Source organism: Parus major, chromosome 8 (assembly GCF_001522545.3).
Source record: "Parus major isolate Abel chromosome 8, Parus_major1.1, whole genome shotgun sequence".
In the NCBI taxonomy this organism is placed as follows: Eukaryota; Metazoa; Chordata; class Aves; order Passeriformes; family Paridae; genus Parus; species Parus major.
In genome coordinates this window covers 28,076,936-28,087,622 of record NC_031777.1, presented here as the reverse complement: position 1 = coordinate 28,087,622, position 10,687 = coordinate 28,076,936, and the positions used below count along the sequence as shown (strand labels likewise).

General features: G+C 48.7%; 2 protein-coding genes across 4 annotated transcripts in view; both read left to right on the top strand.

Moving 5' to 3' along the window:
• LOC107208257 (cytochrome P450 2J2-like) overlaps positions 1-2,312 on the top strand; it is a 10,367-nt gene extending 8,055 nt beyond the window's left edge. Inside the window, exons 8-9 of the mRNA XM_015636452.3 lie at positions 951-1,089; positions 1,532-2,312. Coding sequence (XP_015491938.1) covers positions 951-1,089; positions 1,532-1,710 — 318 coding nt within the window. The 3' untranslated portion in view covers positions 1,711-2,312. The remainder of the gene's footprint in view (positions 1-950; positions 1,090-1,531) is intronic.
• LOC107208256 (cytochrome P450 2J2-like) lies at positions 1,000-10,352 on the top strand. 3 transcript variants are annotated; one of them, XM_019007689.1, is made up of 10 exons: positions 1,000-1,089; positions 5,124-5,419; positions 5,938-6,100; positions 6,246-6,395; positions 6,917-7,077; positions 7,478-7,654; positions 7,914-8,049; positions 8,232-8,419; positions 8,889-9,027; positions 9,704-9,879. In XM_019007689.1, exons 2-10 carry the CDS (start codon positions 5,231-5,233, stop codon positions 9,877-9,879), a joined length of 1,479 nt encoding a protein of 492 aa, XP_018863234.1. In that variant the 5' UTR covers positions 1,000-1,089; positions 5,124-5,230. The 3 variants fall into 3 exon arrangements, with proteins under 3 accessions (XP_018863234.1, XP_015491936.1, XP_015491937.1); XM_015636450.3 differs by lacking the exon at positions 1,000-1,089 and adding an exon at positions 4,617-4,763 and having other exon boundaries at positions 5,127-5,419; XM_015636451.3 differs by lacking the exon at positions 1,000-1,089 and adding an exon at positions 4,620-4,763 and having other exon boundaries at positions 9,704-10,352.
• The last annotated feature ends 335 nt before the right edge of the window (positions 10,353-10,687 follow it).

Below are 10,687 nucleotides of genomic sequence, written 5' to 3'. Positions count from 1 at the left end.
CCCACCAACCTTCATCCCACTGTCCTTCATCCCATCAGCCTTCATCCTACCAGCCTTTGTCCCACCTGAGCAGGGTCTTCACAGCCCAAGCCCCAAATCTCACCTGGAGGGGAACCAACCGGCAGAATATTATAGAAATATTGCAATTATATAGAAAATACAAGCCCTCTTGATGGATTCTGTGGGGCTTTTAGGGTCTCACCTCCTTACAGAGGAGAATTGTGACATCCTTATGGTGCTGGCTGTAATTTCCAATTTTAAAAGGTTTATGCTTTAAATTTTGTAAAAGACACCCTCAACATATTACGGGAATAGAGAACAAGGAAACATAGGAAAGCAAACAGTTTGGGTTTGTTAACTCTACACAATATTAATAATCATCTTTTAAAAGTAGCACTTGATGAAAGGCATGTGATAAGTATTGTTTCACACACACTGTTCTGCAATTACAAAAGCAAATACAGGATTTATATATAACTGGTCTATTCCCTCTATATGACTCGTTGCAATCAGGCAAATTAAAAAAAAATCCAGGCATTTTCCTCCACATTGATTAGAATATTTCTCTTGATGATGGAGAGTGTGGAGATAAACCAGATCAGTTTCATTTTGTCCTAAAAAAGCACATTTAAACAAATCGATTAGAAATTACTTGCTTAAATTGCTTCTAGTTCCTATGGGAATGCAGTGCTACCAATTTAAAGTTAGTTTGCATTAACATCACCTGTTACTGCAGCTCAGGGTGCAGATCCACACTTAGTGATATGTAAAGGCACACACAAGTGAACAATCCTGCAGGCTTTCACCCTCATTTAATTACGTGGCTTAGGGGGGTGAAAAAAAATCCCGTTTTGCCCTTAGTGTAGTTTACAGAGCTAATAATAAGCCAGTCTGACAACACGTCTGCTCCTCTCCGCCGCGTAATCGCCCCTTTTCTCCACCTCCCGCAGGGCACCACCCTGATGACCAGCCTGACTTCGATAATGTTCGACAAAAACGTGTGGGAGACTCCAGACACCTTTAATCCTGAACATTTCCTGGAAAACGGCCAGTACAGGAGGCGGGAGGCTTTTCTGCCCTTCTCTGCAGGTAGGATGATGGATGGGGAGGTGGCTTTTCTTTTTGTAAAGCTTATTTTTTCTCCAAGACACTGCTTATAGAGAGGGGGTACAGCTCCTGTCCGGCTTCCAGCCCATCCCCACAGTGAAAATCCCGGTCACGGTAAACAGAGGCTGCTCGGAGCGGGATGGAAATCAATTTGTTACTGCAGGAAAGAAAAAAAAAAAAAAATAGGCTTTTTCTTCTTGCATAACTGGGTTGTTCAGACTGTTTCCGTTCTTCGCCTCTCGAACAGGCGCAGTTTGCTCGGCAGTAAACTTCTGGGGAAGGTTTGAGCAGATTGTGTGGGTGAACATTGCCACCTAACCTTTCCAGGAAGAAAAGCTGCTGCAGCCTGTGCAAGGCGGCGCAGGCCAGAGGAGGCCTGGAGCTCGCTCGGGACTCTCTCGGGTTATTTGTGCTCCTTTTCCAGGCAAGAGGGCTTGTCCCGGGGAGCAGCTCGCCAGGACCGAGCTCTTCATTTTCTTTGTAGCCCTGCTGCAGAAGTTCACCTTCCAGGCCCCAGCAGCGGCCGCGCTGTCCTTCGCCTTCACGCTCAGCCTCACGCGCTGCCCCAAACCCTTCCAGCTCTGCGCCGTGCCCCGAGACTGAGCCGGGCCTGGGGCTGCCCCAGACCCCCACTGCAGCCTCACAAACTGGGAAAATCCCTTCTCCTCACCACACCAGAGATTCTGGGCTGAAATGATGGGCCCTGGAGGTCCAGCACCTGCCAGCATCTGGGTGGCAGGGGAAGGGCACAAGGGCCTTGTCCTGCACACTGCAACGAACACAACCCTTGTGGCTCTTCCCTTCACCTCATGCCTGCTCCCCGCTACCAATCTGACAAAATACATGGATTTAAAAGCCTTATTACCTAATTCCCACTGTCAGCAATTCCCAGTAAGGTGTCTGCCAGCTGCAAAAGCATGGCTTTTCCACAGGGAATATGTCCATCACCCAGAGATCACTTAGCAGCCCCTAATGCTGCAGCACCCAAATAGCGAAGGGCTCCTGAGGGGTCCCTGCTCAGAGGGAGCAGCTGGCCTTGCACACAAGCTCTGGACTTGTGGCTCAGCATTGGAATTTCAGTGGCCACAGGCAGTCCCCAGCCTCAGGTGGGTTTGGGCTCAGTGTGGTGGACACTCCCTGCAGCACCACATTGCTGCTGTCTGATGGAAATCACAGAATCAAGGAACAGTTTGGCTGGAAAGGGACCTTAAAGATCAACTCCTCTGCCATGGAAAAAAACACCTTCCACGAAATCAGGTTGCTCCAAGCACCATCCAGCCTGGCCCTGGACACTTCCAGGGATAAAAAAAAATCTAAGCAGTGTTCTCTGCAGCAGCAGCGTTTTTTAGGACCTCAAAGAATATATGGAAATTTTAATTAGGCTACAGGGGAGTAAAAGCAGCTTCTACCAAAGCCCAACCCAGGTGGGATGGCACAAGGAGCTGTGCTGCCAGCAGGTCTGGAAGGGCTATAAAAATACGATAGAGCAATTTTATATTAGAAAAGAAAAAGGGTTGTGCTAGTAAAATACAGATCAGAAAAGCTGCAATAAAATAATCCCCTGGGGTTGCTGGGGAGCAGTTCACCTGAAGAGCAGCAGAAAGGGAACAGCAGAGAGTGTTGGAAGGGTCATGCCCGTGGTGGCTCAGCGCTGGCCCTCAGGAAGGAAGTTTTGGAACAGTGGCTTTGTGGTGGGAAGTCACGAGTTCAGCACTTCCCCTCTGTTTCTGGCAAAGATTTGTGTCTGTGTGTGACCAGCATGGATGTGACATGGAGCCGAGGAAGTGGCTGCGGACAGGGCACCCTGCATGATGACACAGCTTCTTCCTGTGTCAGGTCTCTCTGGATAAGAGTTAATTAAATATGCAACTTGTAGAGAATTTTTCCATTTATGTGACCAAGTATTTATGCTTAGAAATGCTGTCTCCAGTGTGCTTCAATTTGGACTATAGTCACAGCAAGAAATATTCTTTTTTCTCTTGTTTTTTTTTTTTTTTTGGTTTTTGTTTCTCACCTTTCAAAAATGACTTTTCTGTGGGTACCCACGTAGGATATGGAATAGTTAACAGGAAAAGAGGATTACAGTGAGTTTCATTTCCACCGGTTTTCTCCTCTGTCCCCGGCAATAGCGGCTTTGCTGCGGTACAAAGCAATCGCTGTGCAGTGGCAGATTTATGCCACAGGGGAGAGTCCTCTGCACATCACATCCCTGCCACGCCGGGCACACGGGGATTCTGTCACTGAGCTGTCCTTCCGACCCAGCACTTTAATCCTATTGCGTTTTTAATTACTGTTTCACAGTCACAGGCTCCCATGTTGTGTTTTTGTCTTTGTAAAAGAGAAAACATAAAAGATCCAGGGACTTTTTTTTTCCACCTATGAAGTCTTCAGTGTCGCTCGGGACTAGGCACTGGTTTCTCTCCATTTTTGTATTCATTCTGCTGTAGGTCTGACCTCTGGCTACAGCTTGTATTATTTGCACTGGCTTAACAAATAAATATTGATCTCTTCTTCATTTCCAACTTGTGTTTCTTCATTACTTTGGGGTTTCCTCCCCAAGTCCTGGAGATAATAAATTATTGAAGTCATCTTCTTTTTCTTCTTCTTTTTTTTTTTTTTTTTTAATCATGTGGGGAAACATACCAAAATTAAATGCAATGATGCCATACCTTAAAGGCAGGAAGCATGAATTTATTTAATTTTCAAGTGGATCCTCTCATGTCACTGCTGGTGAACATGTGCATCTCCAGGGTCTCATGCCTAAGCGTGCTTAAAAACCAGAGGTGAAAAGAGATATTCTCAAAAACAGGCCTCTCCCCTTTAAATTCCACAGTAGAACAGCTTTGGCTTCTCCAGCTTCCCAAGTGTAAGGGTTATGGAGAACATGTGTATGGCATCACTCCAGTGGCTCTTCTACATCTCTGTGCCTTGTCATCAGCACTGGACAATCCCAACAGCCACAAGTGATGCCCCCAGAAGAGAGAAAAGGAACCCAAAACGTCCCCCAGGGCAGGAGGTGGCAGCTGGTGACTGCAAGGGCTGTACCGAGCCACGTGGTGCAGGGTCAAAGTGCTGCTGCTCCCTGCTTCTTTCAGAGTAAAATGCACCATATACATCAAAATTCCATGTGGTCCATGTGCATGAGCACCTCCCTAACCCAGAGCTGCTCCTGGGTGGGAAAATGCAGCACATTCTGCTGCCAGCTACCACCAAAGGGCCCCAGCCTGTAGAGCTGGGCATCTGCATCAGCTTTCAGCACCTTCATGAGCTCTGAGGGGCTTTGGGAGCAGCTTCACTGCAGGCCATGACCCAAAGGACAAGGCAGGTGGGAAGGGATGGCTGGAGAGCTCAAGGCATGGCCAGAGCCAGCTGCTCTGGCTGTACTCGTCTGGTGGAGATCAGAAAATGACGGTGCTTAGGAACTGAGGAGTTCCAGGACCGTTGTTTACTTTCAGCCCACGTCACCCAGACACACGGAAACTGAGTCAGATGGTTTGCCAAAGGTTTATGCAACCTTATCTCGGATGTCCCCTGAGACCTGGGGCTTGGAACTCCTCGTACCAGGGAGAGAGCTGCTGTAAACAAGGAAAGCGTGAGGCTCTCGTAGCAGCTGGAGACTCCCTGGCAATGAGAAGCTGAAACTGGGACACAGCACGGTGAGGGCAGCCGGGAAGGAGGGAGCGGGGTCATCCTGAGAGGTGGGCTTGTGGGAACAGCACGCTGAAACTGCCAGGTTTTAATCTCAATCCCACAAAGCTCATTTCTGTCCTTTAGGCAAGTGCATGGAGCACTGGGGTTTAGTAAAGTACTGAGGGGAGGCTGGAGGGGAAAGGGGAAGCTGGGGGTGTTCTGGTTCATGGTGGGTGATTTTTTAAAAATCACATCGGAGGGAATGTTTCAGTTTAATCAAGAAGGGGTTTAATAGTTTCTGAAATCTGGGAAAGCAGGAGTCTGAATGTAGCTTTGAGAGCAGGCAGCAAAAGCCACTCCTTGCTGTCCTGTGTTTGTACCCACAGCAGATCATCCATCTCCCCCTGGCCCTGGGAGCCTCAGTGGTGCCCTGTGAGCTCAACCTGCCTGACCTGCTGTGGGACACGTCCCTGCAGAGCCTCACCATACAGCCATGCTGCACTTCCTCTGGGACAACATCTCCCTCCAGACAGTCCTTGTCTTTCTCTTCGTCTTCCTGCTCATCGCAGACTACATGAAGAACAGAAATCCGAAGGATTTCCCTCCCACTCCCTTCCGCCTTCCCTTTTTGGGGCACATCTATCTCATAGACTTCAAAGATCCTTTGGTCGCAGTGCAGAGGGTAAGTGGGAAAGTATGGGGAAGGGATGGAGGGATTGCAGCCACACATCCCTGGCCATGCAGGGAAAGGGATAACCCAAACCCCACAGGTCCTGAAGGCAGGCAGGAGGTTTGCCCTCATTGGTGACATTTACCTGAGTACAAGCAGGGTGACAAGTGTGGAGTGATTCCATGGGCAAAGGTCACAGCACAATCTCCACAGGTGCAGTCACAGAGGTACAAACCCTACAGGTGTAAGTGGGGGCTGGAATGGGGTGAAACAAAAACTGGAAAAACACAGGACTGAAAAATCAAACTTGGTGATGTTTATTTGATTTATGGCCAATTAGCACCATCTCCTGATCACTGATTTGGGAAAAGAGGAAAGAAAAAAGACTGCCCTCAGGCAGAGTACACACATTCTGTCCCCCCCTCCCCCTCTTCCCTTATTTTTACCCATATCCCCTGACAGGGGTGTCCTGATCTCACCAGGAACATTCATTGCAAATGAAAACCCCTTTCATTTATGTCCCCTCCCAGCTGAGTAAAAAATATGGTGACATCTTTGGAATGCAAATGGGCAGCATGAAGTTTGTGATGGTAAACGGGATGCGGCTGGTGAAGGAAGTGCTCGTGAACCAAGGGGACAAGTTCATGGAGCGCCCCGACATTCCCATCGATGAGGAGGTTTTCAACAAGATCGGTGAGTTATCCCTCAACATGCCTCAGCTCTAAGGTCTAACCTTGACCCTGCAGAGGTCTGAGACAGATGGAGACAAGGCAGAGCCCTGGAGCTTTTCTCCCTCCGTGGGGGATTGGCCCTGGCTCATGGGGGATGTTCCTGCCAGGACTGATCTCTTCCAGCGGGCACCTGTGGAAGGCACAGAGGAGGTTCACTCTGACCACACTCCGAAACTTTGGCCTGGGGAAGAGGAGCCTGGAGGAGCGCATCCAGGAGGAGTGTCAATACCTCGTGGATGCCTTTAGAGATGAACAGGGTGAGTGCCAGGGCCCTCAGCAGCTGTGAAGGCAGGAACTGGTAGGGCTTGTTATAATTTCACTGCATGCTGAAAAATATCCCATCTTGCAAGGGATGCCACAACCCTGCCAGCATCCCTGCTCCTTCCTGCAGGTGCTTTGCCTTCCAACTGGCTGGGGAAAGCAGCCAGGCACACACAGAGCATTATTCACTGCCCACCTTCAGCCTGCTCCTCTCTGGGAAATACCATGTATGCATAAACGCTGATGCTTCCAATGAATTCAAATGATATCCTGCAGACCTTGCTTTCCAAAGTAAACAAACATCTCCATAAGCTGATTGAACTGGGACCACTGGGGTTGCCCTGCCAAGCTTGGCCAGCTCCTGGGGTAAGCCAGGCACCCCAGGAAAGCACTGACATGGGACAGTGCTTATTAGGGGCCACTCATTTCATTCATACTTCTTGACTATTTTACCTCTGACACGTGTTTTTGTCTTTCCTGAGAAGAGTGGAAGAGAACTGATCTTTTTTTTCTCCAGGGAATCCTTTCAACCCTCAGCTTAAAATCACTAATGGTATTTCAAATGTCATCTGCTCCCTCATCTTTGGCAATCGGTTTGAATACCATGATGAGGACTTCCAGAGACTGCTGAAGCTGATGAATGACATGGCTGCCCTCCATGGAGCCATCACAAGCCAGGTACAGCCCTCCTGCCATCAATCCAGGGCCATAGTTTCTTCTCTGGAGGCAACTTCAAAAGTCACAGTGTTGTCATCACCAAACCTGTCATTCCCTGTTCCTTTTTTGCACAGGGTAGATTTGCCTGTCATTTTTTAATTCCTTCTGTTTAAGTTGTGCTATGTTTGTGCTGCTCTCTCTCACCCAAAATCACTTTTCCTGCCCACTGATTGCCAATCTGCCCACTGAAATAGTGGGTAACACACAAGTTACCCCACAATGAGAATGCTGCTCTTCTGGAGCTGAGTTGTTTCCACCAGCTCCTGAAATTCAGCAAGTGCAATTGCAGGCTAAAGTCTTGATGTCAGAAGAGTTTTCAAAGTCCTTTATTCAATTTGTCTTTCTCCTTTTGTGTTCAAAGCTGTACAACAATTTCCCATCTATAATGAAGTACTTACCTGGAGCCCACCAAACCATTTTTAAAAACTGGAGGTTATTGAAAGAGTTTATGCAAAAGCAGATTGACAAACACAAGGAAGAATGGAACCCCTCAGAGAGCCGGGACTACATTGACAGCTACCTGCTGGAGATCTCCAAGGTCAGCAATGGGGAGAAAACCCTCCTGGAGTGAGGCTTAGAAATCAGAAGGGATGGGAAACGAGCCCAGATTCTCCATCTGAGCTGCCTGTGTGGCCTTTTATGAGCTCAGGACAGACATCAGGTGCAGGCCTCCCATCAGCAGGATGGGAATGCAGGGGGTCAGCAGCTTCTGCCAAAATCCTTGGGGTGTTCTGGACCAAGTCTGGTGCCAGGACACCCTCACTGTTCCTGTGGCACTAACGCACCTTCTCGTGAAGGACCATGACAGTGACACCTTCCGGGAGGAACACCTCATGTCCTGCGCCCTCGACCTGATGTTTGCTGGGACTGAGACCACGTCCTCAACCCTCCGCTGGGCTCTGCTGTTTATGGCCACACATCCAGAAATTCAAGGTACACTTAACAAAAAGTCAGTGTTTTCCCTCACAGCTTTGTGAGAGACCAGTTGGGAATGTCCCCACACTCCCATAAGAGGTGCAAACAGTGGCCCAGGTCCCTTGGTAGACCCTTACAGCAATAATCTTTTATTGTTCCAAGGTTTTTTTCCCTGGGCTCATTCCTGCTTTCTCCCCCAGCCCAGGTGCAAGCCGAGATCGATGCGGTCATTGGCCAGGCACGGCCGCCAGCCCTGGAGGACAGGAACAACCTGCACTACACCAACGCCGTCATCCACGAAGTGCAGAGGAAGGGCAACGTTGTCCCTTTCAACGTGCCAAGAATGGCATCAAAGGACACCTACCTGGATGGCTACTACATCCCAAAGGTGAAGTCTGGAGTGCTGGGACTCCACTCCCAGCTCTCCAGGCACGGTGTCAGGCCAGGTCCCTCCTGTGCAGACAGCGTCCCTGCCCTGTCCAGAGTCCACTCCTGCTGAACATGGATTTTTGCCATCCAGTGTTCCCCAGCTCCCTGCATGGTGCCCCAGCCCCACACACACCCTTGAGACACAGCTCCCAGCTCTTACAGGGACTTTCACATGCACACACACGAGATGGCCCAAGATTACAACAGATAAAAACAATGCTGATGAGGGAAAAATGCAGTTATGTAACTGCACCTCTGAGCACTAGACTAAAAGTAGAAAATTGGCCTGCAGTGGGGTGTTTCACAAATAAATTCAGTAGAATTTAACTATGGATGTTCTTCATGGAGAGGAGACTGGAAGATAAAACTGTCCCTCCTACTGTCAGTGCCAAATAAAGTGTTATTTCTTTTTTCTTTTTCCCTCGTAGGGCACTATTTTAATGACAAATTTAACCTCTCTGATGTTTGACAAGAATGAGTGGAAAACCCCTGATACTTTTAACCCTGAGCATTTCCTGAAGGATGGGAAGTTCTGGAAAAATGAATATTTTCTACCATTTTCTACAGGTACATTTTTCTAACTTTGCTGAATTATGGTGCACGTGTGGGCTTGGGTTTCCAACTGCAGGGTGGAGACAGAGAGGAAAATAGCAGTGGAAAGGGCAGATGTGCCCTGGGAGGTGCTGCTCAAAATGCTCCCATGGCCTCCCCAAAGCACCACAACCACACTTGGAACCTTTTCCTGTCTCTTTTCACATGCACAGAAGAGAAATGAGAATGAATAATAAATCATGTAAATTCCAGAGACCTTAGGAACAGCTTCACTGAGGCAAGAGCATTACCCTGTGCTGCTGCTCCCACATGGCTGAGCTCACCAGGAGCCTCACTCTTGCCCCCACAGGGTTCCCCAGCCAGCAACTTCCAGTGAGAGAGGCTGCTTTTAGCACCTGCTTCCCACACCAGCACCACACAACTTCTCTAATACTCTCTTTGGTGAGCTCTCCCAGCATGGAGAGCCATGGTTCTCACCCAGGTTGTGTGTGTGAATTGTCCTCATAAAGTCATGCAGTTTGGGGGCAGACCATGCTGTAATGCCAAAGTTATTAGTGGGAAACTTGGTCTGGGTTGCAAAGCTCATCCAGGAATGGGGTAACACAGCTGGAATGTGGTCCTAAGGGCAGGCAGAAGCATTTTCAGCAGCAGAAGCAGAGTCTGAGGATGCTGTGGGTTGCTGTCTCCACAGGGAAGCGTTCCTGCCTGGGTGAGCTGCTGGCCCGTGCTGAGCTCTTCCTCTTCTTCACATCCCTGCTCCAGAAATTCACCTTCCAGGCACCCCCAGACACCACCCTCAGCCTCCAGCCCATGATAGGCATCGCAATGTCCCCACAGCCCTACAAGATCTGTGCTGTGCCTCGGTAGGGAAGCCTTGGCCACCGTCCTCACACGGAAAATCCTTTGTCAAGGGTGCTGAAAACAAGCCCTTGACAGCTCCAGGGGGAGGCTGGGTGGTTTATTTCTTTCAAAGCAATTGCAAAATCATTTCTTTTACAATTAGATCTTGCACTCTGTATCCCATGATGATGTGATCATGGGATCAGCCTGGGAGCTACCAGGGCATTATTAGGCTTACCCTATGGCACTGTTAATTAATGAGGGGCTTGGGGCTTTCCTGATTTTATGACAGATGACCATGGCTAACCTTGGCAAAATGAGGGACACTTTAGAGACTGCACTGTTGAGGCTGTGGTTGGGTACAATGGGAGAGCAATACCAGCCTTTGTTTTATAACATTAACACAAGTATTACTTTGACATTTCTGTAATATGCACTTCTCTAAAAAAAGTCACTCTGTAACACCTGTCTCATACATCAATAAATCTTAATCAAAGCAATTTTGTGTCATCAAGTGTTCTGCAAAGTGAAGACCATGCAGGCCATGTCCAGCATGGGCTGTGGGCTTTGGCCATGCCCTGTGTCTCTGCCCCTGCACTGCAGGAGGCTGGCACTGTAAAAGCAAAGGCAATTCCTACAGAAATAATGGAAAAAATTATCCTGGCAGCACAGCTGGAATTAAAATATACAAAATCCTCCCTGTTTACCTGCCCAGCATCACGGAGTGGCTGATGTGTCCAAGGGCAGTGGGGTGAGCTCCAGCAACACACGATGAGGTTAAGCTGCCCTCAACAGTCTAACGAGGAAAAGGCTGCCTTGGGAAAAAACAGCAACA

Excerpts from the sequence above, each read along its gene's own strand:
- LOC107208256 (XM_015636451.3), top strand. The coding sequence starts at position 5,231 with ATGCTGCACTTCCTCTGGGACAACATCTCCCTCCAGACAGTCCTTGTC. Across the intron at positions 5,420-5,937 it reads CTTTGGTCGCAGTGCAGAGG|CTGAGTAAAAAATATGGTGA; the intron begins GTAAGTGGGAAA and ends GTCCCCTCCCAG. Across the intron at positions 7,078-7,477 it reads ATGGAGCCATCACAAGCCAG|CTGTACAACAATTTCCCATC; the intron begins GTACAGCCCTCC and ends TTGTGTTCAAAG.